We start from the raw sequence: 17863 nt of genomic DNA on the forward strand, positions 1-17863 counted from the left end.
TCAAGTAGTGAGGCCAAAGGAAATTAAATATCAGAAGTGGGGGCCTTGAGCCTAGAAATGTAATCAAAGCCTGGGCAAGAGTTTGGCCAATGTTGGGGTCAGCAGTGCAAGTGCAGAGTGAAGCTGGGAAGTCCTTGAGCATCTGAGCTAAGTGCCAGGCGCTGCTAGACCAAACTGGCAACCAGTCTCTGCCGAGCAGCTCAGGAGTTACCGACTGACTCTTCCCTGCAAAGGAGATGCCTAGAATGGAGTGACCTGAAGTCGCTCTTCACGGTAAAACCATCCGATAAAAAAATCTATCGTGCATCAGGATTTCTACTTCATGTTCATATCATGTGCATCCATCCTCTGTAAAACCACCAACACAGCTCTTACACCATGTTACTGCAAGGGAGAATCAAAGAGCTGGGAGTGCTTAGAATGAGAAGAGCTGCACGGTTCACACTCCCCAAATATCAACACATAATTGACAGCATAGGTATCATTGTATTTCTTTAAGAATATAAATACATAATGAGGATTTCCACTGAGAAGCCATATTTTTATTTATTTAGGAAACATGTAAGTTGAATTCTGCTGGGATGTCTCCATACAATGGATGCTCCAGGAGTCAACAGTGCACAGATTTTTTGGAAGTGCCACATTCAGAGCAAATTAACATGACCTTAAAAGCCAGCTTCAAGACAACTCTCCCACAGACACAAGGTATTGTCTGTGAAACAGTACATGAGACACAAGGCATTGTGTGACATCAGGTAGCACAATTCTGTTTATTTGCCTTTCTTCAAGAACTCTTAACTCACCATTAGGCAAAGGGGTACATACAAGATGTACAAGAAAAAGATTAAAAGAGACTTCTTTATCATTGTATTCTGTGGCATGAAGGCCCACAGCCTTTGGGTTTGTTTTTTTTTTGTTTGTTTGTTTTTTAAGGATATGTTTTTACTCTGGCTGAGGTGTTACAGTTCATAGAACAACCGGCTGTCTACAGGAAACCTCTGGAGAAAATTAAAAGTGGACACAGCTATTTACTAGGCTGTTTTACTGAACAAACACTGCCAGCTGCACTAATAGCATTTTACCAGACACTTGTCAGCTTGTGAAGCCCTAAGTTTATAAAGACAATAGGAAATCTGACTGCAGAGTGACGAGGATGGAGAGAAGTGGTTGCAGTTTCTTCCTCCTCGCAGCAGATTCCCACCTGCTGTAAACTTGTGTTTGTGTACTTCAGTACAGCTGTGATAACCTACAATAGAGGTTCTGCCCTAGACATACATAGCTTGCCCATAGTCCGACTCAATGCATTAGTAACTTTCACATATAATATTAAAACCCAGGGTTTGTCTCCCCATGTCCTTCACATGATACTCTGTCTGTTCACGTCCACATCGTATGCTGATGAATTGGAACAGCCTCGGCCAAAATCAATAAAAATGCCTTCAGAATCAGAGTCAATTGACTCCAAAATCTGATCCACTATGTTCTCAGGGCTCGAAGAAGGAACTGGAATCAAGGAAGGGTCCCTGTCCAGCTCAAAAGACCTATGAGGGTTGTCCATCGAGTGGAAGAGTCCTTTCTGTTGCTCAACTGTGCTGAGTTTGCTGGAGCATTGCACTGACCCGGTGCTGGGCCTCTCCTGGTCTCCTGACAGCGAGCCTTTTGTGGCTGTCATGGAGCTCTTGGAACCGTTGTCCATGATGGTGGTGAGGTTGGAGTACCCCTGGAGCTCCAGGCAGGAGGTCATTTCTGAAACCGAGTGCCTTCGGATGCCTGTTCCATTGGCAGCCATGCCCTCGGTTTCGTACTCGGCCACTGGTGTCAGCAGTGGATTGTTGTAGCTTTTCGATCGCACCACGGGGTTCTTGGCGAGGATGTCACCCGATTTTGAACGCCTGAAGAACCGCTTCTCTGTAAACAGAGAAAGATCCAGAGTAATATCTACAAAGTCTCCTATTTTTGTGGGACTAATAATTACGGGTGTTCAAAAGAAAAGTCAAGGCCTAAATATTAATGAGCTTTTCTTGAATGACAGAAGCTTTTATAAAAGAATACGTTTTTTTGGTTTTGTAGATCTACACACTTCAGATTTCCTAGATTCCTTCAGCATATTGAAGACCCCAAACCTACCTTTACAAATAATAGCTGTTATTCCCCTATATTCATACAACTTCAGCAACTAGAGTAAAACAGTAAATACTGTGGGAGATCTGGTACGCAATTACAAATACTTCCTTTAAACAAGAACAGAAAGTGCAATTCTGTTCTTGTTCAGGCTAGAAAGGTCATCACTAATTTCTAGTAGTTGAAATTTAGCTTTTCTGCCCACTCTGGGAAAATGAGGTCTTTTCAAATTTGAGGCACAAGGCTTAAGATAGGCAGTCTTACTAATAATTCTGGAAAAACTTAGGTTCAAAGCATTGTTTGGACACCACACAAGGAGAGAGCAGCAAGAGTGTTCGGAACTGTTAACTGGAAGGCAGTGCTCAAAGCAACCTTTTTGGGGAACAAGCCTGCCCTCAATCTGGCACTGGCTGTAGGAACGCTGCTGTTAACCAAGTGGGCTCTTTCCAAAGAATGAGCAGCAGGTGGCAGCAAATCAGCACGGAGATCTGCCACGAGTGGGTTAGGGCTGGAGTGCTCTCCAGCAGCTAGATCAAAGTGACCACCACCATGCAAACTTTTTGCAGACCTCAGTGCTCAGACTCACTTATGCTAAAAAAAAAAAAAAAAAGGTGGTGCAAATAATAGGTCTCGCTTTTAGAATCATAGAATAGTTTGGGTTGGAAGGGACCTTCAAAGGTCACCTAGTCCAACCCCCCTGCAATGAGCAGGGACATCTTCAACTCGATCAGGTTGCTCAGAGCCCCATCCAGCCTGGCCTTGAATGTCTCCAGGGATGGGGCATCTACCACCTCTCTGGGCAACCTGGGCCAGTGTTTCACCACCCTCAGTGTAAAATATTTCTTCCTCACGTCTAGTCTGAAGCCTTCTTCCTGCTACTCTCACTTTGCCATCCCCATGAAGGGGCCATGGCTGGAGAAGGGGATACAGTTACACTCTGGAAGTCAGCCACAGCCACTGCATATAAATTGTCTGCTTTAAATCAGGATGCTGGTATATGTTCCGCTGCAAACCACGCAATTTCCTTTACAAATGCCCGTCTCTTCTAAAACTATACCTACATATAATTATGTGCTTACCTGGACACAAATTCCAGTCATACACTTTACTACTTAAAAAGCCAGTTTCTGTACTTAAGACTGCATTTTGCAATTGTGTCTGCCTCAGCAGCGAAATCAACTGAGCCAAGTTCACTTTTCGACTTTTTGTTTGTTAGGAGTTTCACCTGGCAAACAGAAGAGGTTCCCTGAGGCTCTGTTGCCACTGAACTCAGGCTTTTCAGTGATACCAAGGCTTGGCTGGAAGGGAAGGCTGGGTGTGCTGGCCAGACAGGGAAGAAAAGAGGTCAGTGGCCTCACCAATCCCGAGGACAGTATGTCACAGCTTTAAATCATGCTACCAAAATAGCTGGACAGAACTAGATGCGCTAGTTTAAAAGCAGCAGAGACTTAACACACTCAGCTCCCCTGGATCCAGGTTCATTGACTACAGTAAGATCTATCCAGGGGTACTGCTACAGATCTACACCCCAGATCGCAGCAAGAGGAAGCGCCTGGTCTACTAAAACCTTCCTATTTTCTGCAGTCATGTGATGCAACAATCTGTTTCACTGGAGTTTTATTTTCTTTGGGTGCATTTTTTTTGTCCTGGCAAACAGAAGTTTGTGTTCAGAAAACGTCAATTTAGGGCTCCATTTAAATGCTTGTGGCCTTTTAATGGCAAGCAATGAATTCAAAGTAGTAATCCTGAACTGTCTTCCATAAATAACTGGCCTCTATTCATTCACGTAAAACTGATTTGTTTCTTAAATGCCTATTGCAATATAACCATTTTTCCATTCAGCTTCAAGGGAAAATCAACTACCTTATTGACCATTTCTGACAAGCAAACAGATAAAATTGACTGCATAGAAAACACACAACTGAACTTATTTTCCCCTCTGTTTTCTCCATTCAAGCACGCTATCACAGTATTTACATTAAAATACTCAGGTACTACCTCATTTCCTTTTTGATTCACACTGGTAGTATCCCACTTGCATTTTCAACAGATTTAATTGCTACATGGGATATTCAAAAGACTTTCATCTTGGCCAAATCTTGCCTTCACAGAAGTCAGTGAATACTTCAGAGCTCAAGGAATCATAGAAAATAAGCTGGAAGTGACTCAAGAAAGTAACTCACTCAGCCTCTGCCACCAGGTAGGACCACGTTTGCTCACCTTGCTCCTTTTGGATGCCTGTGGTATGTGACATGTACATAGTGCTTCTATCTGCGAAGATTCAACAGCCTCCGGAGGCGGTTTTTGTGACATTAGAGATATTTCCTTCCATGTAATCTCAATTTCCCCTGCTATGTGTGCTCCACTCTATTTTTCTTATCTCCAGTGGAATGGAGAACAGCTTATTACCTTCCACTCTGCAGAACGCTTTTACTGATTTAAAGGCTTATCAGTTAGTCTTCTCTAAGACAAATTCCTACTTTCTTCCCTGCTTTAAACAGCCTTGAATGACCTTTGTGTTCTAATGAACAGACATTACTTGGCACTCTAGACGTGGCTTCTTGCTTCTTCCTCTCACTGTCCATAAAGCATCCTGTGTTAAAGCTCTCCCATTAAAAGGTAGAATGGAAATGCTAAACACACTCTAGATTCACAGATTTATTAATGAGCACTGTTATGATGATCTGTTTCCATCTTCTGCCACAAGCAAGTTTTGCTGTGACTTCGCACATTGCAAAGAGCATGGCCTTAGCAAAAGAGCCTGACCGTGTTGTGTTAGTACTGGCAGCCTCCTCTCATGTGGGCCCTGGCCCTGTGTGGACGAAGGTTTTGGTGAAGCCCTCTGTGCTGTGTCAAATCGAGCTTTTTTTATTCTTACCCAAGATACAGGAAGAGTGCGTGAAGGGTCCGTCACTGGAATACAGACCGTATGTACCCAAGTAAGGAGAAACAACTTTCTGGATCAGGGATTCCAGTTTCAAATAATCTTCGGTCACACCTTTCGACTCATGAACCCCCTGAAAGAGAGAAAATACCCAAGGTGAGCACTGTCCCCTCCAACCACAAGCTCTCCTGGCTCACCACAGCAAACAGAGATGCAACAAGCATTTTCACAAAGTTATACAGCAAAGGTGCACCATAATCTGATACTGGTTTGTTTCTACAGCCAATTCCTCTTACTGTGAAACAAAGAGAAGTGAGTCGAACCAGAGAGACTCACCGTGCAGGCACTGCACAAATGCTCAGAAAGAGGCAGTAGCTACTTTCAGGACATTTAAATCCAGAAAGGTACATCCTGCTTAGTGCGAAGGCACCCAGGGAGAATGGAGGATGCGGTCTGTGAAAATGAATTTAATACATCCCTGGATTTTTTGTTACTGCAATTTATACTGACTTCCTGAACAAACCACCGCCGAGTGCTGCACCAGAAGCTGGTACCACAGGGTGTCACTGCCATCTAAGCAATGCTTAACCTGCCAACAGGCTTAAGAAAACGGTGGAAACTGAGACTCGCAGAAATATTCCAGGGTATTTTCAACAAGAAATACTGCTAGTGAAGAGGTTTGTATCTCTTTCCTCATTCCCTCCCTGGCACTTGCCATCGTCCAGGCAAAAGTCACATTATAACTAGCATGTTAAGATCCACCCATAGGCAAAACCTTTTGCTTTTAGCTGTTAACTCTGCACTTCCACCCCACAAATGGGCTTATAAGGCTGCAGAGGTGACAGGAAAACCCTGTGGAGCTGTAGTCTTCCTTCCATGTACAGCTGCAGCATGTGTGCTCCTGCGTCGCCTGAGCAGAGTCCTGTATACTCATGCGTACGATTCCTCTTGCAACCCACAGTAAATTCACATTTTAGTGCGTTGCTACGTGGCCATATCTTTGATGTATCTTGTTGCAGAATTAAGATCCTGAATGTCATATTCAGCGAGAAGTTTGCTTGAATTTAGCAGAATTCCAGATTTCACAATATGTCCCTGAATTATTGTAAAAAGAAACATGCTGGGATGAAAGCCTCCAGAGAGCAACATGCAGATGAAATGAGTAAAACTGCAACACTTCCTTCAGCATACGGAAGGATGCTCGTGTTCAGGATGTATTTGCTGCTCACTGTGACTCATCAACCAGTGTCTACCAGTGACGATCAGCCTGCAACGTGTCTGTGAATGGCGTTCTTCATCTCTCGGCTGCTGCGCTGCCTGCGTGCTGCCTGGCGTTACTTGATAAAAGTTTATGAATGGAAAATCAATAACAGGCAACAGAGAACGGATGGAATTTGGATTCCAACTCAGAGGGTTTTAAATAATGAATAACAATTTTTGGAGATGCGCTACATCCTGTAAAACTTCGGGAGATTCACAAATACAAATATGAACACAAGGGCATATGCAGTGAATCTGGAAGCTTGCAGACACCAAAGTTAACAGCAGAATGAACCCACAGCTATTCAATCAATTTAAACCAAATAAAAATATCATAAAATATTAAAAATATGAAAAATTCCTATGTTGAATAACTCAGAAGACTTAGTGAAAGTGCATGTATTATTTCTAAGTCATTGTTGGCCTACATCAGAGAAAATGTTTCAAATAACAGGAGGAAGGGTCTCAATTTTGACTGTGTTGAGATCTGCTCTGGGGTTTCCCCTCCTGTCTTGTTGGGATTTAGCCAAGATTTTTTCAGCCCTTAGAAGGGAAACACGCCTGCTACCTTATTGCATATTCATGATCGCATCAAGCTCATAACCCACTGGCAAAGGCCAAGGCATCAGGCCATCTGCTCCGGGCTCCCAGTCCAATTACCTATGGAACTGGCTTCCTAAATGTGATATATCATACTGGTGGCAAGAGCCAGTGATATTTAGCATTGCTCATGCTCAGACTTCGGGGTAAGGCTTTGTTTACTTCTCTGCCATTGAGGTATTTTTGATTCTTGTGAAAGACCACAGCCAAACATCAACTGTGGAGAATGGAACCCAGTAATTCAATAGTACCATGCCACACAAAAAATAACTATTAACACTACCAGAACTGCAATACTGTACAAGGGGTAAAAGTGTCCTTGTCCGGGGGCATCTTAACACTACCTGATTTCCTATCGGCCTCACATGCCTGAAAAGTTATTTTGGTTTCCCTTTCGGTTGTGGATTATTTGTTCTGCTATACACTCCTTTTTCCCTAATGAATACAGCCCAAGCTGTATTCTGCATTGACTGCTACTCTGGCAGGGATACAAGGAGGCTTCTAGCAGCTCTGTTGGGTTGGGGTAGGCTCCTGGGGTGAGCTGAGAGGATGGAGACTCAACCACCCAGCTCCAGCTGCTGCCACCTCCCTCCACCACTGGGCCAGGGAGCAGCTGTGCTGGGGGATGGATTTGCCTTGTCCCTGCAACCACTGCCCTGCAGCTGCTGTGCCTGGAGAGTCCATCGGCTCACTGCTCCCAAGAAACACCCTCTTCTCTCAAAATGCCAACTCCCAAACCATCTGCATCAGCTTCTTCAGTCTTGCCCTCAACCTTCACTCCTGCTCACTCAAGAGCAGTGCTTATCTTCACCTCCCTTTTCACTTCAGCCTCCTTTAGTTCCCAGCATTGAAAAGGGCAACAAATACCACCTTTACAGTGCAAAACCACCCAGTATTAGCACAGCCTGCCATTAGTCTTATTCCTCAGCTTTGTGGGATGCTTTTCAAAACATACTGAAAAGTCATGAAACATCTGGCATCCGCTGGAGCCATGGTGACTTCTGCTTGACACCGTGGCACAAACGTGCTGCATCCACCTGTGACATCCTTCCTGCACTGGCCATTGTCCCAGGCCTTCCTGCCAGCGCTGGAGGGGGCAGTTCCCTTAAACCACTTTCTCAGCGTGGAGCTTCTCCGAGAGCAAGAGCGTAACAGGCTGCAGACCACGTCCTGAGCTTGTAAAAGAGTGTTCTTCCTGCATTTCTTTCTGCTGCGTTATTCAATGACAAACATCCTCTGGGTCTCTATTTAACCAAACACAAATACATCCCGATATTCAGCAAGGACTGTTTCAGCTTTCCAAACACAAACTTTCTGTATGACCTGAACAACACTATCACTTACTTATGGATTACCGCAGCCCAAGCGGCCCAGAGGCAGAGCAGCACCGCACTGCAGTCACTACGTGCCACTCAGGAAGCCAAATGTCCCCTGATCCGGAGCGAGCTGGCCTGTGCTGCAGCTGTGTCGACACGACACAGCAGAGAGGTGTCCCAACCCCAGGATCCAGGCTGCAGGCTGTCAAAGGTTGGGTCACAGGGGACTCCTGCCCCCCTTCATGAGCTTTTAGGATCATGGCTCAGGAAGGAGGTAGCTGCAGGTTCGTACAACAGGTTAGCTGAAAAATACCAAAGGTGGTAACGGGGGCACGGGTGCCTCACAACCCTACTGGAGAAAGCGGGGCTTTCCAATTCTGCAATTCTTCCAGTTTCACTTCTTTAGTGAACCCCAGGCGTGGCTGGTGCTGCAGTTGGTGTGGCTGAAGGGCAGCCAGAGGGGAAGCTCGCAGTGACACCAGCACCTCTGAACCAGCCAGGAGTGAGTTGTCCCAGGTCACGGGGAACAGGCAAGGAGCTTCAGGGGCAAGGATGAACACCTCCTAAGGCAGATCAGCAGCCAAGAGGGCCAACCGTGTCCTGGGTGTATCCAGCACAGCATGGCCAGCCGGGCAGGGAGGTGATTGTCCCGCTCTGCTCTGCACTGGGGCGGCCTCACCTGGAGCACTGTGTGCAGCTCTGGGCAACACAGGATAAAAAAGATATAAAGCTACTGGAGAGTGTCCAGAGGAGGCCACAAAGTTGGTGAAGGGTTTGAAGGGGAAACTGTATGAGGAGCGGCTAAAGTCACTTGGTTTGTTCAGCCTGGAGACGAGGAGACTGAGGAGAGACCTCATGGTGGCTCCAGCTTCCTCACAAGGGGAAGAGGAGGGGCAGGTGCTGAGCTCTTCTCTCTGGTGACCAATGACAGAACCTGAGGGAATGTCAGGAAGATGTGCCAGGGGAGGTTCAGGTTGGACATGAAGAAAAGGTTCTTCCCCCAGAGGGTGGTGGAGCCCTGGAACAGGCTCCCCAGGGAGGTGTCACGGCCCCAAGCCTGACAGTGTTCAAGAAGAGACTGGACAAGGCCTCAGACACACAGTGTGACCTGTGGGGTTGTCCTGTGCAGGGACAGGAGTTGGACTCGATGACCCTTGTGGGTTCCTTTCAACTCAGGACATTCTATGATTTAGCAGGCCAGGCCAAGCTTCTGTTTTGCTTTAGCTGCCAGCCCCAAGGGTGCATCTAAAATCTTCTTTCTGCCAGATGTTTCTGCCCCATCCATTGCGACATGTGAAATCACATGTTTGCGTGACATCAAATTCAGTGAGAAGGCACTTCTGGTGGAAGTCTGGGATGGAGCAAAGTATGGTTATAAATGCTTCATAGATCTATATGGAAATGTAGATAGATATACATGTATAGACACCTATACATCTATCTACATGGATATCTATATATACCTAAAGGTATATTAAGTCCTTTTTAGACCATTTCCCAAATTTGTGATTGTGCTTATAAAGGCAAAATTAGCTTTAGGGTAAAACCAACTTGGGATTGTTAGCCGTGTCACAATAGTTTCTGAAAAACTGAAAGCAGGACTTAAAAGTCACCAAAAAAATAATTTTTTAAAGTATTTTCCTGTTATTTTGGCAGCTCATGGTTCTTCTTCTACTTACTGGTTGATGCCTTACTAGTTTGGTATGTCACTACATAGCAATAAAGCAAAAGTCAGATCTAGCGGGCTGGCTGCTTAGCTTGCAGGAAGCTGTATCATAATTTGAAGGAAAAAAGAAAATTTGAGGCATTATCAATAAAACAGAGACTCTACCCTTATCTTTAATGCAGTATTTGCTCTGCAGACATGCAAAAACTTACTTTAAAAGATAATCGTGACCTTTCATGAACCCAATTTCATTTTAGCAGGAGAGTTTTATGCTTCTCAGCAAGTGTTAGATGTATCTATTAAATTCCTTTCAAAGGCCTTGCCTGACCTATTTATTTCTCAATTGAGGGCCAAAATAGCTCAATATCAAATAGCTGCAAGTACCTTAGTAGTTCTGGAAGAATGCGGCTGCTGGATCAAACCCTCATCTTGGTCACACTGTTTTGAAATGCAACAAGAGCCACCTCATTATCTTTGGAAGGACTAAAATGCAGTATTATTACAAGAGTCTGCTCTGCTCTCAAGGAATGGATAATGGGGGATGTGAGTCCTGAATATGTGAATACCATTGCAAATGGGAAAGGTGTATACTCAGCATCAAGAAGGGAGAGATGTATTTCTACACATAACACAGTATCCAAGTCCCTTACTTAATTTGGAAAAAAATAATTGTATATAGTTGTTTGAAAGCATGAAAAGGACCCCCTACACTACTATTTTTTGAGACGTAGATCCGTAAGCACTCCCAGAAGGGCCATTATCCCCTAAAGACTGCAGGTTATTGAGGTACCTACTTTATGAAGTTACTGCCCCGGCTGCTGAACCGTGGCACCGGCCACATGCGTGGCTCCTGTTGCTGCACTCAGGTATGTTGCTAGAACAAAACATTCCTTGTGTTTGGGAACAAAACCCAGTGAGTCAAACCCATGTCATTCCAGCGAGAATGGATGCACCGAACTGCTCAGGTTTCCATCCCTGTAATTTAGTAAGTTAACCACAAGCTGCTACTGAGGTTTTAGAGGACGCAAAGGTTTTATATGGGAGCACGGGGGAAAGCATAAATTCATCTTTCGGCACTGCTAATAAGCAGATACCTTCAGAAGAATAGCAAGGGGTTTAGTACTCCCACATAAGGCCACAGCCTCTTTTTTCAATATATAGGACTTCTCCAAGCCTCAAAGTGGTGCTAATGTGGATGCCACTCCAGGCAGGCATTTAAAGACTTGAGGAGTCCTCCTCAAACACAACCTTAAAACCTGCCTATGGCTAAGGTTTATAGATTTAACCTTTTGCATGTTGTACAGTGAAGATGGATTGCTTTGAAGATTTTTTTAATGAACATATGTTTTAACAAAAAGTACTATTAAGCCATTATAAACATTGCATTATACCTAAGTGTAGGCTATGTGACTTGCAAAGTTGCCAGAAACCTAATCCCTACTTCAGTAACATTTTTTCTTACCAAAAACGTATCATGTGTCCTTGCTTTATTTTACCATGGCGAGGAAATAACCACAATCACAACTCTCTATTTCTATATCCCGTTACATTCATTTTCAACACCCTGCTCTTTTCTTCATAGGCAGTGAACAGTGACAGTGGCACGCAGGTGGTTGGATCTGCCACCGATCCAACGCGGTGTAAAATGTAAGCCAGCTTGCAGCCTTTGCCCCTGTACAACTAGGTGGCCATTGCTGAATACTCCCCAAGGCTCCAGCTCCATATTTTTATTCATCACTATAACAGAAATCCTTTAATTTTTGGTTAAAAAAAAAGACACCTAAAATACAACTGGACAGTATTGGTACTTCCAAACGAGCGCTCTGAAGTGACCACAAACCTAGCTGCACCAAGCCCAGCCCATCGGGGAGGTGTTCAGGCTGTGAGTCGCAAAGAAGACCAAAAATTAATCATCTCCCTCCCATCGCTTTTCACCTGGTGTTGACATGAAGAAATCCCCAACAACAGCCCAGCCATGAAAAACTACTCAGGCTGCTGATGGTCTGGTACATCTCATTAGATAGCCCAGCTAAATCAGGACACAGAGTTTTAGGTTTGCCATTTTCCTATAACCAGATGCAGGGCATCTTAAGGAAAAGACCTAGCTTGTGAAACTCTGGCATGTGGCAGAAAGGGAGCTGGTTTTGTGTATCATTTGCTGCTTATGCCTCTCACTTCTCACCCCAAAAACTGGGTGCGAAGCTGCTCATCTCCTTTTTACCTGTATTAGGGAGCAAAAAGGTGGCAAAACCTCACTGTTTTGGTGGCAAAAACTAGTGTTAAATCCCTACTGTTAAAAACCTGCCCAGGGAGACTAACAATGAAACACTGCTCCTGGGTGATGGAGCAAGCTGAATCAGTTTCTGCCCTGTTGCTCCATGAATTACAGCCCACTCACAAGTGCTTGCCAGCACAGCACTAAGTAGAACAAAGATGAAATTTTCCTCTCCAGCACTGCTGGTGGGCAGAGCAGCCACCAGCAGAAGAATGGTATATTCACCACTTCATCCAACTCCCTTAAAATCTTGAGAATTGGTGGGTTACATTGACTGAAAAATGATTTACCCTAAAAATCCAGCAATGCATTGCCCTCTTGATGGCTGGTAAGACACCAGCCCAGAGGTCTGAGCACATAAATCACAATAGTTAGAGACAAAAGAGCTACAGCTAAAGCTGTCATGTCCTTTGGCTACCAGGCACACCTGAAGGGGATGTCTCATGCATGCCAAGAGGCTAGAAATAAACTTAGCTGCTGGCTGTTCTTTTTGCTACCTGCTTCTCCTGGCTGCTTTTTGTTGATGTTGGGCTCATGTTATTGCACTTCAGTGTCTTAGCTCAATCTGGAAGTGGCCATCACTCTCTCATGCCTGACTTCTTTGGTTTTAACCCTCTGCTTTGTTCCCTTGACATCTGCTGTTTCATAATACCCCAAATATCCTCAGCTCCTCTTTCAAGCCCTGGGCAAGCCTCCCGTCATCTGCTGAGCTCCTCTGCCGTACGAGCATCCCTGTATTCATCTTTACTGCAGGCTGCTTCAGTTCTGGCTGGACAACTGCAAGTTGCCCCAGGTAACTCCTCACTCATCTGTGTCTGAAAATAATCATAAACCACTATTAAACACCAAACTGCTTTTAACTGACCAGCAGTAACTTAGCGTTTTGCTGAGTACTTATAAGAGGTCAAAGGTCCTCTACAGTTTCCAGTTCTGACTAACAGTACCCACCACTAGTAACATCTAGAAATGGTAGTATCACTCAGTTGCTTTTCACTTCCCTCTTTAGCAGAGAGTATTATAGGACCATTCACCTATGAAATTACACTTTAAAAGGCATCTTCACTGTCTAAGTGTACCCTAACAACTGGACAGAACTACTTCATGCCCATCTGCAACTGTAGATGTGCTGAAGTATACACTGGTCACTGATTAAATGACGTAGCACACAACTTTAGCTTTAATACTTCAGCAGAACAGTATGTTTACATGAGTGAGTACTGGTGCAGAAGACTGCCTTCTCTTTCAACTGATAAACTGATGAGGAGCTTTTAAATGAAAAATAGAATAGAAAAAAAACAGAAATAAAATCTGTTTTCCCCCAGGTCAGGGTGGGCAAAGCAGGCAGGCCTTCTGGACCCAAGCACAGCACCTTCCAGAAGCGAACAAGGCATGGAAGGAGGCACAGGACATCCTAGAGCTTGACATGGGAGCAGCTCTACCACCGGGGACACCAAGAGGTAACAGCCACAAGCTAGATCCTGGGTTACCAGCCTCTGGACTCAGGAAAGAAAGGAGCAATAGCCAGACTTCTTCAGATTATTTAATGAAGTCTTTTCATCAATCATTACCCTTGGTGACTTGGTGGACCGAGACAGCAAAGTCCTCTGCCCGTGTGACAGAAAGTGGCTGAGTACAGCTCAGCTCACAGCCAAATTACACACCCCAAACTTCAGTCTGCCGGGGCGTCCTCAGCCTGGGTCCACCGGGGTGTCCTCGATGGCTGGCATCCACCCTCATCTACCAGCAAAAGGCTGTGACCTACTGCTGGCTGCAGCAGTCCAGACCTGGTGCGATGTGAAGGGAAACGCGCTGCCGGAAGCGTTGAGAGAGTCAGGCCCAAACTCGAAGTGAGGTCCTGGCCTCATGTACTGCCCTGTCTTAACCACATGGGAAAACAGCTAAGAAATGTAACTATTTTCTGCTTAAAAGCAGCAGACTCCTTGGAGGAAAGAAAAATGCATTAAGAACCACGTTTCTTTCTTTGACTGGCAATGGGTCAGATCACTATGACTGAAAGAAACACACATGCTGCTGTGATAATGTGGATAATAATAGTTGCCCAACTACTCCCTGGGAAAACTGAAATTAAAAGTCACAAGACATACCTCAAGGCAGACACAGAATAATATCTATAGTGAAAACACACATTACTCAGCCAACACTGCTGGTAGATAAGGGTGTGCAGACTGCAGTGCACACCCTGGTGACCACATACACGGCAATATCTGCTGCTTGTTTTAGTCAAAGAGATAGCAGCAGCCTTGCTGGTAAGAGACTTGGAAACCAGTGCCCTTACAGGGCATGACCACTTGTTATCTCACTTTGGCGCACGTAACACCTTTCATTGCATCATATCTGGCCTTCTAGAACTTGAGCAACACAGAGCAACCCGGTCTCAGGGAAAGCATGAATCACTGTGGGGAGGACAGGGGACAAATGGGTCACCAGTTCCAGCAATGTGCATCACTGGTGGCACAGCATGTGCTCCCCGTTATGCTATGGGTCACCTTCTAGATTGAGGTCTGCATCCCTCCATCTTCCTTTGAATAGACACATGAGTCAATTTAATATCATCTAATAGCTAATCATTCAGTTTTCACTGATCTTGCAAAGCTCACACACAAACCTATGGCAGCGAAGTTACGTTATGGTTTACTCGGTTGAGAACAGGCTTCAGGAGTGGTTCCCAAGAATGTAGAATTTTTGTTTTCTCTATAGCACTTTGAAACTTTCATTGACCAAGCCCACCCAGCCCTCCAGCTTTGGAGGAGACCACAGTGGCTCTCGGAGCAGCAACCATTGCCCAAACAGCTGAAGCTGTCCTCTTGTGCATGGCTGTTCAGAGCTGCTGCTCCCACTGCACCACAGAGCATCATCATGGGAGTCTCCTGCTCACATTTACTCCATCTTCAGCTGACATGCACCACACTCTGCTGAAATACTTGAAGATCCCACTCTTATACCCCTTGCAGGAACTTCCTGAACTCCAACACAAAATCAGGAGGTCCAAGTAGGTGGACATATTTGGCTCCCTCACCCCCAGCTGCCCACCTTTTTCCTTGGGAGTCGGCCCTGCAGAGCGAATCCCCCAGTATTATACAAATGGAATTAAATCTGTGGAGCAGCATCTGGCCTCCATTTACACAGGGATTAAATGCAAACTCATAAGTAAACTCATGGAGGTATCAGATGTGATAATGGATTCTTCTCAGCCTTTGCAATCTTGACACCAATGGTAACACAGTGTGTAGAATAATCTGTGCAGTGTCAGACCAGAAGCTAACTAAATTCAAGTTTTCTTGCTAACAATCATAGCAGGAGAAGTGCACAGGCAAAAGAAAAAGGAAATAGGGCACAATCAGTGCAGGCTTTCTTGCAGAATACGTTAGTGCTTCTGGCAAATAGCAAGATAAAAACTTGGTGCACAGGACTTTGCAGTAGCCCTTAAGCATAAACAATCTGTGCTAGAAATTATTTAACCAACATGATGAAGTTGGTCAATAACTGAGAGAATAACTAGTTTCCAGAAATAAAGAACTGGGCTACCTACTGAGTCCTCTGAACAAGCAAGAGGATAGATTTCTTTCATGCTTTCACTAAGCACTTTTCTTCTGTAGTTGCAGCTTTCCTGTTTAGGAGGTGAATGAGTGCAATGCTGAACTCTTCTGCTATCCAACAGAGAAGCAGCAGACTGTTGGCAACAATTATTCTACTTAATTCTGAATGTTAATTGCAGTTAAGTGGAACTACGCTGACTGACACCAGCTCGCAGTCCAGCCCAAGCCAGCAAGGGTGCAAACAGCATTAAACCAGATAAGACATGGAGAGAGTGATGAATTTGTCCACTTATATTGATGAAATCCTGATGTTCACAGAATCACAGAATGGTTGAGGTTAGAAGCAACCTTTGGAGTCACCTGGTCCAATCCAGGGCCACCTAGAGTCAGTTGCCCGGGACCATGTCCAGACGGCTTCTGAATGTCTCCAAGGAGGGAGATTCCACCACCTCTCTGGGCAACGTGTGCCAGTGCTCAGTCACCCTCTCAGTAAGACAGGGTTTCCTTATGTTCAGACAGACTGTCCTGTGTTTCAGTCTGTGCCCACTGCCTCTGGTCCTGTCACTGAGCACCACTGAGAAGAGCTTGACTTCACCTTCTTTACATTCCTTCTTCAGGTATTTGTAAGGACAGATAAGATTCCCATGAGCCTTCTCCAGGCTGAACAGTCCCAGCTCTCTCAGCCTTTCCTCACATGAGAGATGCTCCTGTGCCTTTATTATCATCTTCATGGTCCTTTGTTGGACTCTCTCCAGTAAGCCCATGCCTCTCTGGTACTGAGGAGACCAGAACTGGACACAGCACTCCAGCTGAGGCCTCACGAGTGCAGAGTAGAAAGTAAAGATCATCTCCCTCAACCTGCTGACAATGCTTCCTCTAATGCAGCCCAGAATACCATTCATCTTCTTTGCAGCAAGGGCACACTGCTGGCCCACGTTCTTCTACTAGCTTCAATGGAACTCTGTGTTTCTGGAGGGCTCTCCATCCGAGAGCTTCAAGTCCGACAAAAAATGTTGAGTAAACTCTGGGACTTCACTGAGAGGGACTCTGAGATCAATTGATCCATTTTGAAGAGACATATGGGTAAAAAGAAATGCCCTGCATCTAACTAACTGGAGCAGAAAGAGGTCAAGGACTGGGACTTTAATCTTCTTGCTCCTGCTTCTAGCCCACTTGTCTGTGTCTGCCAGGATAGAAAATTTCAGATACTTCCTCCTGGGTTTCCCTGATGATTCATGCCACTTTCATCCCAAGCAGACAACTCAGACATTTTTTAGCCTTTACGAAACAAGACTCAAACAGGATCAAAACTGCTTCAAGCAAGGACTATATTTTGCTTTGTGCAAGCCTGCGTTGACGAAGCTGAACTTGATCCACTTAAACTATGTGTGCCTTCTTCCCCACGGGGGTTTCTCTGCAGCAGTCCAAAGGCAGAATGAGAAAATGTGCCTGGGCCAGGGGGAAATGGAGGCCACACCTTTGCAGACTGGAACAAGCTGGAAGAAAGCAGTTTCCCCTCTTGGAGAGCTCTCTCAGCCCAGTGGAAGGGGTTAAGAATTCGTAAGGGACTCGTTTTCAGTAAACCTCTATGCTATGTGTGTTCACATACAGGTACATCTTATGGCAGGAGGAAATATGAGAAGCAGGACTTGTCCGTCAAATTCTCAATTGCTTTAAGTCAGAATAACCCCTGTCAGGTTAGTAATTGTGTACTGGCTTACAGGCATGGGAGGCCTTGTCCTATGCATTTAATGTCCATTCCTAGGCATTGGTACCCTTTTTGTACATGTTGGACAAATGCAGCTGCACAACTCATGTTTGTATCATTATGAGCCCTTGGTAGTGTTGCCCCGTGTTCTTTTTTCCTCTCTTCATTCTATCCTAAGCCGCTAGCATACTGGTAAAGTCTAGAATATTTGAAGGGTTAAATCATGTCTTGTCTCATCTCTGCCTCTTGCTTTTCTCATAGCAACAGCATTCACAGGAGGGAGAGGCAGAGAAGCTTTCCACTGCCATACTGACAGAAGTCAGCACTTCAGATCCCTGTGACTGCTTCAGAAATGAAGATCTTGTCATATTCACTTTAATCTCCAGCAAGTGCCAAGTTATGTCACTGTCACTGTGAGAAGCTGCACTGCTTCTCTCTTCCTTTCATTGGTAGCACTGAGAGACAGACAAAAGATA

At 45.0% G+C, this 17863-nt stretch overlaps 1 protein-coding gene across 4 annotated transcripts in view; it reads right to left on the minus strand.

Moving 5' to 3' along the window:
* Positions 1-520: 520 nt before the first annotated feature.
* Positions 521-17863, minus strand: part of PRR5 (proline rich 5) — a 71524-nt gene continuing 54181 nt past the window's right edge. For all 4 annotated transcript variants that reach the window (XM_065638207.1, XM_065638199.1, XM_065638212.1 and 1 more), the window contains 2 exons: positions 5000-5138; positions 521-1908 (listed from right to left, as the gene is read on the minus strand). In XM_065638207.1, coding sequence (XP_065494279.1) covers positions 1358-1908; positions 5000-5138 — 690 coding nt within the window. In that variant the 3' untranslated portion in view covers positions 521-1357. The remainder of the gene's footprint in view (positions 1909-4999; positions 5139-17863) is intronic.

Source organism: Caloenas nicobarica, chromosome 1 (genome assembly GCF_036013445.1).
Source record: "Caloenas nicobarica isolate bCalNic1 chromosome 1, bCalNic1.hap1, whole genome shotgun sequence".
Lineage (NCBI taxonomy): Eukaryota > Metazoa > Chordata > Aves > Columbiformes > Columbidae > Caloenas > Caloenas nicobarica.